The sequence below is a fragment of the Convolutriloba macropyga genome, chromosome 12 (genome assembly GCF_964194025.1).
Source record: "Convolutriloba macropyga chromosome 12, txConMacr16.3, whole genome shotgun sequence".
NCBI lineage: Eukaryota > Metazoa > Xenacoelomorpha > Acoela > Convolutidae > Convolutriloba > Convolutriloba macropyga.
Genome location: NC_134479.1, coordinates 34,602,844 through 34,620,610, shown reverse-complemented (window position 1 = coordinate 34,620,610; position 17,767 = coordinate 34,602,844). Strand labels below are relative to the sequence as shown.

Below are 17,767 nucleotides of genomic sequence, written 5' to 3'. Positions count from 1 at the left end.
GGTTTCAAGCAGCAGTAAGAGCTAATACAATAACTTGATCAGCCCAAAAATTTGGAGGCTCATAATCCAATGATCACTTATATTTACTTAATACTGAAAGACATATCTAGGTTTTTGAAACATGGCGAGTTTCCTAACCTAATGGATCCGATTGACAAGTCAGCCTGGCCGTGATAGACAGACCCTACCATCCCCTGCCACTGTATTGGGTCTTGTTGTCTCCCTGATGACGTAGGCAGCCCTGATGACGTCAGTGAAGCTGTCACTGGTGTTGTCGTGTTTTGAGGAGCTGAAAGTATTATGTGCTCATTTATCAGGTTACAGATTGTCGGAAATAAATTTACAGATCAATATTCTTAATAGCAAGCAACGGATTACTAAATGTTTGCAAGAACTCAGAAGGTGACTTGTATAGGAGTTCAGAATCAGGAATGAATATTGCGATCATTAGTAAAAACAAAGAAAGACCAACTACATGAAGACACTGTAAAATTGATTCTGAAAAACTGTTTTCTGAAAGGGTACATTTCCAAATTATCTTGAACGAACGAATGTCAGGATTAATTAAAACTTGTACAATCCTTGCGGAGGCAGCTGAAAAGTTCAAGAATCTCATTGGTTGCGATTTGCAGTGCATGAATGATTTTAATTCAAAAGGTTTGCTTTTGTTCAGAAAATTTCAATACTAGAAGATTTTCAAGATCGAGCTCAATGTTCAATAAACCCATTGCAACTGATACGCGGATACCAGTTGCCTTGTCCAATGTTATTGCGGGAATATTGTGCACATTTTGGGAACAATGTTCTCACAACCAAGAGATTAAAAATTAGCCCGAACTCTTCACACAGACCAAGAATATGTAAAACAAGAAGGTTCGTGTGAGATTGTGCTCAACACAAAATGTTCCAAAACACGTCTAAAATTTTTCAAAAGTTTCCACCTTTGTTTTCAGTAGCAAAATTGGGAACACATATCAATTATTTTGCAATATAAAATAGCTTTTCACAGAAATTTAAAGTTAAACAAGACGATAAGGCGCAACTCGGAGATCCACAGTCATTTGAACAAGAAAATGCAGCGATCAATTTACAAGTTTAACATAGCTAATAAATAAGCGACTGGGAAACGGTCACAATGATTAACTAAAGAACTCAAAACAGAAAAAAAATCAAAAAATGAGATCACCTTTATAAATAGATTCTGCACGTTTCTAATTTTCTTCCCCGTTTAAACTACAGATGAAGTGTTTTGCTATCATATTGATTCAAGATTCAGCTGACAATTCTTCTTGAAAAACGCTAACAAAAACAATAAAGAATTAGGGTTAAATGTTGCGCTTTGTCTTGCTTTGTATTAATTTCAGGTAGGGTACAATGTATTTTGTGAACTGGCGCAGATATTTAGTAAAGTATGCTTTCCTGTTCTCCGAGTATGCTTAATCTATTATGAGGTTATTTGAGGCCCCCTTCTGAATGGGACTAAGAAATTCAGAAGGGGGCCTCAAATAACCTCATAATAGGTTAATTTATACCATTATCAAGATTTAAAGTGAGAAAAATGACACCAATTTTGGCGCAATAATCATTTGACTTTTAGTATTAAGTTTTCGCCAATTGGGTTCAGGTGCTTAAAATTGCGATTGAGAGAGAATTTTAGATCACGTAAAACGCAAAAAGTCAAGGGCATAAAGGTTACTCGAAAAGTCAAAAAACGGTTAAGCGAAAATTTTGCATAAAAAAGACACACACGTTAACAATAATTGCTTCTCAAGAGCAATTAAAAACTAATTTTTGTTATTCTGCGCTCAATAATCCCGTATTTGGTAAGCTCTGTGAACCTTCAACTAAATAATTCTTCAAGTGAACCATGGGATGAGCTTTTCAGTTTTGGCTTATGTGCCACAGAAATTGGCAAAAATACTTTAAAATTTTTTTCTTATCTACCTTTCTTAAAGAAAATAGTAATGCTAATGATATCCTTGTACTTACTCCGTTGAATCAATTAGTCTACGAAATAGACGTTATATTTTGCACATAAATAAAATTTATCAGAAACCAGAGAAGCCAGCAAAAAAAGATGAACGATGTATTTCACTTTTGTTTTGTCTTTTCTTCGTTCTACAGAATAATTGTTTTCTCTATTTTCATTGTAATCAGAAATGTCACAGTTTTCATTCGGATTTGTTTTCGGGATGTTAAATCACAGAATTGAAATTTAGAAAAAAAAACAGTCTAAAAGTTCACAGAAAAAAGGAGATTAATTATTTTTGTTTCCTTTTTCCTTTGATAAAATTTTAGCGTCTTCTGTTTAAACTTTTTCAGTTTCCACGTTTTATAAAATTTTTCAGTTTGGTTTACATCTAAAACCCATCGAACTACAAAACATTAGCGATGTAGAAAAGTAACTTAGAGGAAGAGACAGAAGCCGTGAAAAGTAAATACAAATGTTTTTTTTTCTGTTTTTTTATGTCTTTCGAACAACAATTTCTTAAAAACAGTTTCTGAACAATTATATTATTTTAAAAATTTGACCAACACCCCCCAACCCCTCCCAACCACCCACCTACTCCTCAAGGTCATCCTTCTCTTGCTTTCCGTCCACTTATTCAAACAACGCCCTTTTTTCACACTGCGATCAAATTTTTAATTTATAATTTTTTAAAGTCAAAACTAACTTCTAAGGTCTACAAAATATTTCTCATTTTCGCCACGGTGCGTAAACAGAAAGCTGGCCTCGCGTAAATATTCCCCGATTTTGAAAAATTGTTGGAGCAACAAGATAATTCGTAATTTAATTTAGCTGTGTGAACAGGGAACAAGAGTAGCACATTAAGCAAGTAAGAGGATGTTCGTTCGAATTCAGTACAGGGCAAGTTTCACCCAAACTCCTAGCAACTGTTAAAAATTTAATTAAATCTTTGTTTGTGAAAAATTACCTGTATCAGTACCCTTTTTTACGAGACCAGCAGGGAAGTTTCCGAAGTAGAGAATGTACTCGAACTGCAGATCTTTGCTCAGCCTGAAACACAACATCAAAGTCTGCAAAATAATACTTTCAACTATCAACAGAGCGGCATAAACTGAAAATAAGAATCAAGTTTATAAATTATGTATCCCGTTTGTTTTTGCGCAATTTTTTGGACAAACTAGTTGCCCGTGTTGACCTTTCTTGGCAACCATATCCAAGAGCCTTATATGGTTCCATACACACCATACAAAATTTTCGTTGCATGATCTTACCATGGTTGCCAAGTTTTCTATACAATTTTTTTCGCGTTTCAGCGATTCCATGGAGGGGTGGATATACACGTACAAAGTAGACAGGGTAAACGACAAACAGAACATTTTTGGTCTCTATGGCTCTCAATGGATTTTCGCTCGACTTTTTTTTGGCATTCTTCCTTAATTTTAGCTATCAAAATCCCCAGCAGTCAGAATTTTCATAAGATAAAAACGATCCCAAATTATTTGACAGACTTTAGGTTAAACAAAAAATCAGCAGTCAAGTGAACTAAAATTCATTGCACAATACAAGTCAATAGAAATGATAATGAATGACTCATTGGACTCCTTACATCTTATGCCCAAGAGTTTAACCATATTAGCCACAACGAAGTCAGCGTCCAAAAAAATTCATACTTTCAGAGGGTCTTTCCCATTATAGCCCCCCCCCCCCCATGAAATTATAGCCCCCCATTATGGTATAATTTCCAAGATTGGGGAGGGGGGCTATAGGGTATCTGACCACTAAGCTGGGGGGGGGGGGGGCTGTAACGGGAAAGACCCCCTTTCAGAAACACTTATCACACTTGAAACAACAACGTGCAAATTTTTAAATGTGACGTATTTGAAGTGCTAGAGCATAGAATGCCAGCTTGTTCTAAACACAGTGCAAGATTTCAAAACAGCTGGTAGTTTAAAATTTGCAGAGCGCGTCTTTTAAGCAAGCTTACGTGACTCTGCTAAAAACCATTCCAAATCCTGGTTTACATCTTGAGCGGCTACGCGGTTCTCGATTGATGGCTTCTGTTATCAGTCAACACACAATTTCAACCATTCCAAATAAAAACTCTGCAGAGTCAAATAGCAGAGGTCACTCAGTAAATGTGCCCCTGCATTATTAGAAATTGCAATCTGGACACTGAATAATTTAAAGGGCAGAGCTGGCAGATTGCTAGAAAATAGCTGCAATAGCTTGGAAATGTGACATAAAAATGAAAAAAAGATTTTCTATGAATTTTTGTGACTTCAACTTATTAAAATTATGTAACGCTAAGTTGCCCTCAAATAACTTATGATAGCAAGATGACCTTAACACCTCCAATTCAAAAAGCAAGTCAATTATGAGAGTGATGAAAATTCATTTTGAAAAAGTTATTCTAACTGCATGAACGAATAAACAAAAGCTGATTTGAAGTGAGCGTGATGTCATATTGTAGTTATAAGAAAACTAAACGAAGCAAAAAAGAAGAGGAGGCCAATAAAAGCTCCACTAAGCTATCCATTAATAAATGACGAACTAAAAAATTATCTTGCAAGGCAATTAGGTTGAACTAGATAAAGGCAAACGATTTAGACAGATAGCTGGACTTGGTCAATTAGCTAAAGTGCTAGAATAATCAAAAAAATAAAGTTTTCCTGATTAGATGGCCGATGAGACCTGTTATTATTGAGATCATGAGACACCAAAAACAATAAACGAGAACGGACAGATTTAAAGTACCCAATGATAATTTTCCAAGCAGTGAAAGCGGAAAAGTATCAACGAAAAGCCAAAATCAGAACCAAAATACAGTTATGTTTTAATTGAAAGCCGATGCAAATTTTCTTTAATGAGAGTTAGTCATAAAACAACAAGAGTGGGTAAAACTCATACCATATAGTGATTTGAAAACCCAAAACAATCAACCAAAACCATAAATTATCTTCAATTATGCCTAATTAGAAAAGCAATGAAAACTTTCAGTAATGAGATAAGTCTTAAGACAGCAAAGAGTTCAACAATAAGGGCAAAATTAACTCATAAATTCACCAAATTTTGAAGAAAATACAGAGAAAACCATCTGAAAACGGTATATAGGTTACTTAATATCCTTCATTAAAAAACTAATGAGACCTGGAGATATTGACACTAAATGATAACACAACAAGAACAATATGTGGGATAAAAAACTCCACGACATTTTTTATAAAACTAAGTCTTTAAATCATAAAAACTGAAACCTAGTAAAAAAACAAAAATTAGACTTGCTTCGTTTTGAACAAAAAGGCAATGGTTTCCTTCAAGAATGGCGATGACGGCAGGTGACAGGACAACAAGAAGAAAAACACGTGCACTCGCTTTGACGCTCCCCTGACTGTTCTTGCATGACTGAAACCACCACTCCAAGTTGAATTCTCACTTGCATCAATATTGTAAAAAGAAAAGTGGGAACAGAATAAACCGGAAACGACTCAAAGAGTCGTGCAAAAAGCTCTTAACTAACTTCACCTAAATCAGAATTTCAAAGAACAAATAAAAATAACACAATCAAGAGTCAATTGTCTAATAAAACGACAAAAAATATATTAATTTAGAAAAAACTTAAGACACAAATTTCAGTTGTGAGGTGGGTGTGGGTACGTGGGGGCGGGGGCTGTTGGGGAGCTTTGCTAGTTGGGGACTAGGTAGAGGGCTGCGTAGAGAGTCTCAGGAAGGGCGTTAAGTAGGTGGGAGTGAGGGAAGTGTAAGTAACTGGGGGCCGGAGTTAGGTAGGTAGGTGCGGGGGCGGGGCTTCGGTACTTTGCTAAAACGAGGGATTGTTATGACTGTAGTGGGATCAAAGTCCAAGTTCAAGTCATTAGCAAACATGGTTCAGCTTAAAAAAACCGGTAGAATACCAATACTCCTCGTCGAATCGTAGAAAGACATTTGTATTGCAACAAATGGGAATTTTGATTGGGGTGGAATCATTGTGACGAGAAACAAAAAATCTCATGTCTAATTACTCAAACATGGCAAAAATGATTGTGGAATAGTCCGTTGATTAAATAAAAAAGAGCCGGTACATTCAACTCCTTATTAAAAAATTGGTTATTAATTTTTACATTTTCCTTATAAATAACAGGCAGTCAATGGCTTGGTAATACTTCTTTTCAACCACCATTCATTTAACTTTTAACCGCCGTATTTCAACATCATCTCACCTATCAACATTTCTCTCTCATTTCAACATTTCTCTATCATTTCACCTCTCAAAATTTTCACCCCAAAAGCTTTCCTGTATCCTTACGTATACATAATGTTTAAGGCAACAGTTTTGGAGAGCAAGCAAATCTATTTTTGAGGATTTATCTCTAGACTTTTTGCCCAAACCCTACATATTCCTCATTTTAAGATATTTACGTTACACCATTTACATAACGAACTGAAGTTGGGTTAAAACGGAGGATGGGTGAACTAATCAAGGTCAACTGACAGGTGGCTGATCCACGCATTGCTGCAATAGAGACGCTTGTATATGTTGATAGAATGCTACTCAAAATCTGACAAGCTTGAAATGTCATCTGCCTCAAGAAGATCACAAGTTATAGCTTTAGTTGAGTGAATCTTGACTGACGCTAGGTAAAAAAAATTGAACCCAAAGATGCGAGTTTTGAAAACTGCAACAAAACAAAAGCAAAATTAGCTTTGGAGACGGCAACATACAGCATTCGAATGTCACAAATACCTCAAAAATGTTTCCGCATTAAATCTTCGATAAAAATGACAGAGAAACATAGATGGCATTTAGATTATAGATAGCATTTTCATGGCATGTTCGTTGGTTAGATTTCCATCGTTTCGTGGATTAAAACTCTGGATAATTGTTGGGAATTTCTCGACAGGATTTACGAGAAGCTATCTCGAGATTTACGAAAATTAATGGAATAATGGGGAAAGTATATGAAAATTATCAGGAACTTCAGGACACAACGTAAAATCACGTGATGTCCCGGGAGTATGCTGAAATTCCTAGGCATATGTATTCTTAAAGAACTGGGATTGATTTTTTTCCTCAGTCGATCTCAGTACGCAACCTGTCAATGAGTTCAACCTCCAGCCCATCGCAACATTTCACGTCTTCTTCAGTCACAGTGAAGTTGAGAATGATGTCATCCACGCGCTTGTCAATGTCCTTCACGTCTGCCCCTCTTAAGTAGGGATAGCACACGTGGCCAAAATCACAGCTAAAGAAACATGTTAGATAATAATAAAAATTTTGTTTTCTTTTCAAGAAAGCATGAATTTTTCTCTGAATTCTCTATTTTGAAATTTGAGCTGCCGAGACAAGGCTAAGTGTAGTTGTGAATAACTTTGGTGGCAAAACTATGAAAAACTGACATTGTTTCTATTTGAAATTACGTAATATTTAGAGGTGCAAGGAATTGGAGCCAAATCAGGGCGACGGAGGGGGAGAATATCCGACCAAAGATGAGTGTAATTTCAAAAGTTACTTTTTTCTTTATAAAAGTCTAAATTTCCATTTCAAGATTAGGCATCATTTATCATTATTTGCTATTCTGTCATACTCTAGTTTGGCTTTATCAGCATCTTAGGTAACACGGGGCTAATACGCTAAACCATTGAGCCCTTAAGTGGCCCTTTAATAATTAAGGTGCCGTTTAGTAATTATATTCATTAAAAATATGCAAATCTATTCTGTTTCGGCCCACAGTGTTTTTTATGCCCCACTTACAAACTATGTGTTGTTACATATCGTATTACTATGTAAAAAATAGCGCATGTGCCTGGGGGGGGGGTAAAAATTATAAGTTCGGGTTTGGGGGGGGGGGCAGGACAGATACAATTTCGCTTGCCTTTTATCGCTGTTAGGTTCTCGCCATATGAGGAATGGTTCGATGGTGGCGATTGTGATTTTGAGTTCCGGTTTGTTCTGGTTGCTCTTGAGGTTGAAGTACTGGTTTCCAGTCCATTTGATAGAGTTGATCTGGACATAGCGATCCGTCACTTTCCCCTTGTCGTGCCAAGTCTTCAAGGCTTCGCCTAAAGGGGAAAACAGACTTGATTCCACACTCCTGAAGAAGACCTTTACAATGAGTTACAACGTCTAACAAGTAGAGTGTACTCTTATAGCAATTGACGTGGATTGCCCTTCAAAAATTCACCTCAATTAAATAAACGAATGAAAGATTTGAGATTTTTGGGAAAGAATGCTTTTTCTCCTGCATTTCAATTTATTATATCTTGGTTAAAAATCGACCGTGAAAATTACAAAAAAAAATATACAAATTTTAACAAATGTTTTTTTTAATTTTAAAAATGCACTCTAGTTGTTTTACAATTTATATTTTTGAACAAACGCAGTGCAATACAAACCTGATTCGGTTGTCTCTGTCTCCGAGGTATAGAGATTCTGGACCTGAAATGTCTGCGGGATGTTCTCATTGCAAATTGGGTTGTAGTTCTGTTTCTTGAAACACCTGCGCAAGATAAAAGTTACAATTAATTTCTGCTTTGACAAGTGGAACTATATCTGTATACATAATTCGCTTCACAAACGTACCATGTAGAAGCTTTTTGCATAATATATTTGGAGTGATTTTGCAAACTTAAGGGAAGCAAAGTTGTTGTGATCAAAGAAAACAACTCTATGATAAGCATGGCTGGGTCAAGGAAATAAACCCCCATTTAAAATTGAATTTTGGTTGTGATACTTTATTCGGTTGTGATAGTTTCATATCAACTCCCACGGCCCGCTAAGGTATGGCCATGGTCCGTGAGGCAAGGCCAAACGCGCAGCTCGTTAAAAATCAAGGGGGAGGGGAGTTTCCATGAGTTTTTCTCCTAGGATATGTTACTCTGAAGTGGTCACCGAGAAAATCTGGCGTTCGCCCAGAATCGCGCAACAGTTCGAGATGCTAAGCCAGAATTTTGAAGTGACTTCTGCAGAGCCATGTTAGCTTGCTTGAAACAGGCAACTTGTAAATGCCAAAGTATTGGTTACGTGACATCTGCAGAGGCACGTAACCATGCTTAAAACACGAAACGCGCACGTTTTAAAATGACAAAAGTCAACTTCTGGCTAAGTAGCAAGTTCTGGCATTTTAACTTCTGGCACTGCAGACTATCGGCATTTTAAAATGTGCAAATGAGTGTTTGAAATGATATGGAATGCAACTCTTGTGTGTACATAGGAACTGCTGACATTCTATCTTCTGGCACTGCAGAATTTCGGAATGTTAAAACTTGCATGTGCCCGTTTTAAAATTACGCTAAGGTACAAATGGCACTTTTTTATTTCGTGTAATGACGTTAAAAAGTCCTAATAACCGGTTGAAACATATCAAATTATTAAATTCACAAGTGCAACCCATCTCAGCGATTATTTTATTAAGTAAATTTCTGGCTCTATTCTGCCCCCCTCGCTCAGAGTTTCATGCCACAATTAAAAATTATTTGTTTTTGTGATTCAGCACGTTACAATGTAAAAAAATAGCCCACGTGCGCCTGGTTGGCGTAAAAGCGTAAAATGTATATCTGCCCAGTAAGCTGGGGGAGGGGGAGGGGAGGGAGATTATATTCAATTTTTTCTAGTTGATTGAAGTAAATCACGAGCAATTCGAAAAAGGGAACCGAAAAAAATGATTGTAATCATCAGCACTAACTTTTTCACCTCTCGTAGTAACGCAACTTTGAGTGCTTTAGGTTGGTTCCCCTCAATGGCAAAGATCTCCTCGATGGATCGGAACAGTTCCGAGTACTCTTCTGGCTGTGTTGAAATGTACTCGTACACATAGTACACACTAAGCTGTGCAACCCTAACCGCATCTAGAAGTTTCTTGTTGAGAGTTTGATTTGTGGCTACAAGTTTAACATCACGTTGACTCTTTTCTAACTTATCGGAGGGAAATTCAGAAAAAGCAGTAAAAGTGTGGTTCTTGTGAAACTTTATTTAATCAACTTCGGGATCTGATCTCTTCCGTCTGTGCCCCCCTCCCCCTCCCCCCCCCCCCCCCCCCCAGTGCGTTATGCGACCCTCCCCCCCAGTTACTGAGCACGTGCAAGTACATAAATAACCATTGTAAAAATATGGGACGTGCGTCTGGGGGTGCAAATAATATCCACCCTCTACGCTGGCGGGGCACAAACGGAAAAGATCCCAACTATGGTTCAATTATGGTTTTCAAAAGTAGAACCATACCAGCTCCGTGAGTTTTGTTGCAACGAATGTTAATTAATGGTTATATAAAGCTGCAATAAAGAAAGATTTTTTACATTATAGCCATTCTTTCATACTATAAATGTTATCCATGTTAACAGTCTACAGTTCTACAATTTACCTGGGTATTGTTCAAGTAATTGTTCAAATCGTTCAACTTCTACATATTTTATGAGATCCAGCAAATGTAAAAAACTGATGTGTTGGGTTATGGACTTTCGCAAGCGGAATAAAAAGCGTTTTTAACTAAGTAAAAGAATTAATTTCTCAAAAATGAGAGAATAACAAAATGATTTTTTACAGTAGAATTTACAGATTTACAGGAGAGATCTGATTATTAGATCAAGATGGTGATTTGAATTTGGGGATGAAAAAGGACTCAAAAATCAGCTGTATATATACCCATTATCAGTGTGAAAAAGTCAAGATACAAAACTAATCTTAGCACCGTGATATATAGTGGGGGTCGCAAAGGTTACCCAATATGGTTTGCTTCTGCAAATCAGTCGCAAAGGGAACCATAAATGGAATGCATTTGCACTTTTCTAAGAATTCATTCACACTTCCGGAGATATCATCATCATTTAATACATGCTGGGAAGATTTTACATCACTTAATCTAACTCTAATAATAATTATCTAGATTCACCAATTTGAACCGAATTTTGATTCTCAGCACCATTTCTTGACGATTCATTTATATAATTTCTTTGATCGAAGTCATATTGCTGGTCTTTCTAATCTGGTAAGTCAAACTTTCTTTCTAATTCTCACTAAGTTTAAGACTATAGTTTGATCGATATTCTAACACCCCCGCTCAGACTTGAGCTGATTGCGTAGAGTCTGTTCCCATCAAAACTGCTATGAAGGTTTCCACTTTCGAAACGGGTAAGGACTTTGTGAAGATGTCCGCTGCCATTTTGTGGGTAGGAACGTAATGAATTGAAATAGTCCCATCCTCCGTCATGTCACGAATGAAGTGGAACTTTGTCTCGATGTGCTTGCTCCTCTTGTGCATGACTGGGTTTTGGCAAAGTCTGATACAACTTTGGTTGTCCTCTCCAATTGCTATTGGACGTTTCTGTTGGATGCCAAAATCCTCTAGAAGTTGTTTCAGGTAGAGTGCTTCCTAAACTGCTGCTGCCATGCCATGATATTCTGCTTCTGATGAAGAAAGAGCAACTGTGGCCTGCTTCTTGACACCCCAGCTGAGTGCTGCGCCACGTCCGTTGAGCTTGAAGTAATAGCCCGTTGTTGATTTTCGGTCGTTCACGTCTCCAGACCAGTCTGCATCACTTTCCCCCACTCAATCATAACTAGCCTCTTTTGTGTAAGTAAGTTTTAAACCTTTTGAACCTTGAAGATATCGCAGAAGTCGTTTTCCGCACATCCAGTGTTGATTGGTAGGTGCATTCATGTGTCTGGACAGAATGTTGACGGTGAACATGATGTCTGGCCTCGTCTGTTTGGCCAGATACAGAAGTGATCCAACCAAGCTTCTGTAGATCCTCTGGTCCACTTCTTCGTCTCCGTTCTGTGCTGTCTGAAGTTTCAAATTCAAATCAGCTGCAGTTCTTGAGGGTTTGCCTTGATCCATTTGAAACCGCTCAAGTATTGTTTCTATGTAGCGTTCTTGGTCGACTGTGACTTTGCCCTCTTCTCGTCTGATTCTTAGACCCAGAAACCAGTGTAGTCTCCCTCTGTCTTCCATGTGAAAGGTCGCTTCTAGTGCCTTCTTGACATCAGAGACCACTGTCATACTTCCTGATGCTACTATGATGTCGTCAACCCAGACCAAGATGAAGGTGTGATCCTCTGCCTCTGATCTTGCAAACGAGCAGTGATCGTTCCTGCTTCTGGTGAACCCCTGTCTCAGTAGGAAGTTTGCCAGCTCTCTGTACCAGTTGTTAGCAGCCTGTTTCAAACCATAAATTGATTTATTTTGTCGACATACTAACTTCTCCCCATCTGATCCGCGTTTTACAAACTCCTGTGGCTGTTCCAGATACACTTCTTCCTCGATTGGTGAGTGCAGGAAAGCAGTCTTGACATCAAATTGGTGCATCACATGGCCCTGCTTTGCTGATAGCTGAAGTGGAATCCTGAAAGTCTCCGGCTTACAGGTAGGCGCAAAAGTCTCAAAGTAGTCCAGTCCTTCCACTTGTTTGAAGCCTTTCGCCACATAGCGCGCTTTGTATTTGTCCACTTGACCACTGGGTCCCAATTTCATTTTGTAGACCCATTTGCCCGGTATGACGTCCCTGTCTGTGGGTGGTCTCACTAGGTTCCAAGTCTCGTTGTCTTGGAGTGCCTTGACCTCGTCCTTCATTGCCCGGTGCCACTGGTCCCAATCGTCACCTTGCTTGGCTTCGTAGACTGTTTTGGGTTCCACATAGTCGCCCTCAGTCACAGCAAGATGGATCCTGACTTCTCCAAAAAATTGCGGAACATTCCTTGCTCGTGTCCCTCGTCTGGGCTCTGCTCTGTCCGCGTGTTCCAGTGCATCTTCATTGAAGCCAACTGTCTCTAACTGTGAGAAGTCTTCTCTGTCACTGTCTTCCAGTGACTCTGAGTCTCTGTGACTCCCTCTTGTTGCAGTAGATCCTTCATCTAGTGCTGTTTCTCCAACATCCGAGGCCTCTTGTCTCAGTGTTGTTTCTTGAGTATTCACGCTCCCTGCGTCATGCCACTCCTCCTTTATTGCAGTAGATGTGTCCTGTCGCTCTCTGTTGTCATCGTCTTGATGACCATCATCTGGGTGCCAGATTCCCAGTTCCGACCCATCATCTAGTAGGTCAGCCGTTTCTTTGTTGTCAGGGATTGAGCCCACTTCAGACTCCTTGATGATCACATCTCGAACTGCCATCACCTTGCGTGTGTTGGGTATGTACACCAGGTATCCGTTTTCTCCTTCAGTGTAACCCACAAACTTTCCTTCCAGTGCCTTGGGTTCAAGTTTGCTGACTTCTCTGTCCCTCTTCCTCATGAAGACTGTGCAACCAAAAATAGATAATTTACTAATTGGAAGCTTAGGTTTTATACCTCTCATCAGCTCTGCTGGGCATTTTTCTTCTCGTCTCACAACCAAGTTTCTGATCCTTGCTGCGTGAAGAATTGCTGCTCCCCACATCATCTTGGGAAGTCCTGAGTCAATGAGCAAACATCTTGCCATCTCTAGCAGTGTCCTGTTGCACCTCTCAGCTAACCCATTCTGTTGTGGCGTCTCTGATATGGTCTTTTCCTGTAGAATGCCTGCATCTAAGCAGTACGTCTTGAACTGCTCTGAGAGAAACTCCTTCGCATTGTCTTGCCTCATCTTCTTGGGCGTCACCACACTGAAAACAAATTTCTTCAGGCTGGCCAGTGCTTCACTCTTTGCATTAAGCAAGTCCACAAACACAAACTTCGTGTACTGGTCTGCAAACACAATGCAGAACCGGAACCCTGACAGTTACTCTACTCTGAAAGGTCCCATCACGTCTGTAAACACCCTCTCCAGCTTCTCTTCTGCTTGGGTCTCTGCCACTCTTGGTACTGGAGTCTTTGTGATCTTGGCCAGTGCACACACATTGCATACATCATCGAGTTCCCCCACTGTCTCTGGTGCATTCCTGACCACATCCGCTTGATTCAAATGACACAATCGTCTGTGCCACTTCCTTGCACTGTCAAGTTTCACGCTGTTGGAACTCATCATGAATTCTAGAACGCTGCAGGGTAAGTAAAACAAATTATTTTTTTGTGTTAGTTTTACCCGAGTTCCCTTCTGGAGTTTCATGCAGCTGTTTCCTCTCTCGAAAGTGAAGCTATGTCCCCACTCCGTGCATCTTGAGACTGATAGGAGGTTTGAAGAACAGTCCGGCACACACAGAACATTTTTGAGTTCGCATTGGAATTCCCCTTTGTTTGAGGGTATGCTGATCCTCACACAGCCTCTGCCCACCACTCTGGAAGCCTCTCCGTTGGGATTTCTGACCACTGATTGAATGGGCACAAAGTCCAGAAACGCATCGATGTTCGTCACTATGTGATCTGTACAACTACTGTCCACTAGCATGCCTGCTGTCTTCCACTGGGTAAGAGCTGCCCAGCACTCCTCGTCTGGTGTAGCCAATGTTGGACCCATTGCCACTGACTCATATTTGCCTCCATCTCTTTGTCTCTTGCATGCCCTGTCTAGGTGACCCTTCTCACCACACTTGCTGCATTGTGCTGTCTCCTTCTTCCTGTAGTCCTTGGCAAAGTGTCCAGGGATCCCACACACAAAGCAGTTTCCTTTCTTGGGTCCCTTCTTGAAGTCACGCTTCACTGCCAGTGCCACTGAACCACTTTGTCCCTTGTGTCTCTGCACCGTGCTCTCATGAAAGTTCTGCAGCCTTTTCCTCAACTCTATGAAGTTCGTTGCCGGGTTGAAACTTTCCTGTATAACAAAACTTTCATACCTCATTGGCAAACTATTGAGGACCAAGGCGTTGAAGAGGGTCTCTGAGACTGCTTCCCCTGCTTCTTGTAGCCTTGTGAGCAACTCCTGTCCTCTGATGAAGAAGCTGTCCAAATCCTCAGAATCCTCGAGCTGCAGTCGAGCAAGCTGTGCCACTAAAGTCACCACTGGCGGCGTCTCCACACTCTGAAATCTCTCTTGCAAAAGCTTCCAAGCCTTTGCTCCATCTCCAATGCCATCATCTCCTACACAGTCATGTCTCATCAGCATGAGGGTTGTTGCATCTAGAGTCAGTGCCAGATGGCACCACACATTGTTCTCCTTGATGTCTGCAAATTCCTTCTCATATGCATCCTTCAGCACCTTGTGGTTCTTCTCATCATTGGTTGCCCCATTGGCCAGTGGCGCAGGCTCATTGGGTTGCTCCTCTGTCCCCAGTAGTGATTTGTAGAGTCCCTTCGTCTGCATCATCGCCACAAATCTTGTGCTCCAGATTGGAAAGTCCTGTGCCTTTCCTGTGTAGGTCAGCAGCTTCACTGTCTGTTGATCCATTGAAGTTTGAGCAGGCAAAACAATTGTGAAAAGAAAAGGTACTAAGCAGAAAAGGATTATGACTGTCAACAACAAATTGGTTTTGTTTTGGAAATCAATTTTATGACTTAGAAAATTGCTGGGCCCATAACCTGTTGGATTATGGGTTTTCGCAAGCGGAATAAAAAGAGTTTTTAACTAAGTAAAAAAATAGTTTCTCAAAATGAGAGAATAACAAGAATGATTTTTTACATTAGAATTCAGAGATTTACAGGAGAGATCTGATTATTAGATCAAGATGGTGATTTGAATTTGGGGATGAAAAAGGACTCAAAAATCAGCTGTATATATATACCCATTATCAGTGTGAAAAAGTCAAGATACAAAACTAATCTTAGCACCGTGATTTATAGTGGGGGTCGCAAAGGTTACCCAATATGGTTTGCTTCTGCAAATCAGTCGCAAAGGGAACCATAAATGGAATGCATTTGCACTTTTCTAAGAATTCATTCACACTTCCGGAGATATCATCATCATTTAATACATGCTGGGAAGATTTTACATCACTTAATCTAACTCTAATAATAGTTATCTAGATTCACCAATTTGAACCGAATTTTGATTCTCAGCACCATTTCTTGACGACTCATTTATATAATTTCTTTGATCAAAGTCATATTGCTTGTCTTTCTAATCTGGTAAGTCAAACTTTCTTTCTAATTCTCACTAAGTTTAAGACTATAGTTTGATCGATATTCTAACATGATGTGTTCTGCGAAAATCTCACAATGGAGTCCAACGTTTAATTTTTTAAGTTTACGAATAATTTTTAGAAGGCGTTGCTAGAAAAGAGCCTTTTAATGTGAGAATTCCGTTGGGCAAGAGAGATACGACTTTCTGAGAAGCTGCCATGATGTCACTGGAGCTGATGAGGGCAGGTCTGTGCTTGTCAATGTATTCCTGGCACTCCTTGTAAACCTGAGAAACAAACCTCACACAATAATTATACTGAAGAATAAATGAGTTGGATGCAATATTCAGGAAACAATATTTTGAAATATCTCGCAGAAAACCTGGGTGCAGGATACCCTGTCGACTAAAAGTTTTCATCCTAGAACTTTCCTCTTATGTATCCTCAATGTATTAGATGAAAAAGCTTCTACAAAATTGGTAGAATTGCAATTTTATAGTTACGAAAAGATCTTTCCCCCTTACGGAAAGTCAGGTCTTTGCCCTGCAAGCTCTCGTTAAGGGCTTAAATCATTGCGACAGAGCACCACTTAGTATAAACTAAATTGCATCAGGCCATAGTTCTAGGTACTCAGAGGAGGACTGACCAGATGTTTTAGCGTGCCCTCAGGTTGCCACAAATATGTTTTCTACTTTTTTACGCAGGAATTGTTCTGGAGGACAACCCCCAATATCCCAGGTTCTGGTTACCGGCAAAAGAGTCAGAAAAGAAATTTTGTTAAGCATCTCAAACTTTTTTTCCAGCTTTCCATCTTTTTGGGTTTTGATTACAAAACTCAGTTTCATCAAAAGTAGAATTACTATCTTTTTTAAAGAGTAGGATAATTTAAGATGATCAATAAAAAATCTCATGAGAAAAATTTGAATTCTAAATTACATATTAATTAATTATTGAACAAACTAGAAACCAATTTAGGGCTAATTGAAGCTGTTGTCACTGCTAAAAGCCCCCAAATTGTACGTTTTACAGCGTAATATGAAGTAAAAAAACGATACAAACTCTGCATAAAAAGGGGCAACTTTTAATATTCTTCTTACAGTAGCTACCTTTTTATGGAACAGTGATCTTTCCATGAAACATTTTTTTGTCTATGAAACCGTTGTTGCCTTTCATGGATCAGAAAATCTTCAAAGGAACTGTAATCTTTCTATGAAACTTGTAGTTTCATTTCTATCGATCAGTAAATTTGCTATGGAAGAGTAATCGGATCTTTTCTGCTAGCGCCCCCCCCCCCAGCATTATATAGCCGTTTAATTTGCACCCCCCAAAATCTAAGTTTTCGCGAATTGTGAGAGCGATATTTGCATTTCATTGAAACAAGATTGTCTAGGTAGATTGAAGGCACTTTTAGAATAGTTTCCTTAAGAAGTTACGTATAAGATTACGTAGCTTTAACAATATGTTTACACATTTATAAATGGGGTGTGCCTAACTAAGCGGGGGGGGGGGGCGCTAGCAGAAAAGATCCGAGTAATCTTTCTATGAAACAGTTGTTACCTTTCTATGGATCAGTAAATATTCCACGAAATAGTAATCTTCCATGAAACTGTAGTTACTTTTACTCTAGAACAGTAATTTTCCTATGGTACAGTAATCTCTCTACGAAGTGGTTGTTACATTTCTATGAACATTAACGTTTCTATGAAACATTAATCTTTCTATGAACAGTGTTACCATTCTATGGAACAGTAATCTTTCTACGAAACAGAAGTTACCTTTCTATAGAACAGTAACCTTTCCGTGAAACAGCAACCTTTCTATGAAACAACTGTTACCTTTATATGGAAAAGTATACTTTCTAAGAAGCAGCGGTCACCTTTCTATGGCATAGAGTAATCTTTC

The 17,767-nt window shown here is 39.0% G+C and overlaps 1 protein-coding gene across 1 annotated transcript in view; it reads right to left on the bottom strand.

The window, feature by feature from the left end:
* Window positions 1–17,767, bottom strand: part of LOC142350476 (uncharacterized) — a 101,284-nt gene that overhangs the window by 30,384 nt on the left and 53,133 nt on the right. The window contains exons 7-13 of the mRNA XM_075402327.1: window positions 16,029–16,152; window positions 9,649–9,844; window positions 8,360–8,463; window positions 7,840–8,026; window positions 7,060–7,209; window positions 2,937–3,019; window positions 139–289 (exon numbers count right to left, since the gene is read on the bottom strand). Coding sequence (XP_075258442.1) covers window positions 139–289; window positions 2,937–3,019; window positions 7,060–7,209; window positions 7,840–8,026; window positions 8,360–8,463; window positions 9,649–9,844; window positions 16,029–16,152 — 995 coding nt within the window. The remainder of the gene's footprint in view (window positions 1–138; window positions 290–2,936; window positions 3,020–7,059; window positions 7,210–7,839; window positions 8,027–8,359; window positions 8,464–9,648; window positions 9,845–16,028; window positions 16,153–17,767) is intronic.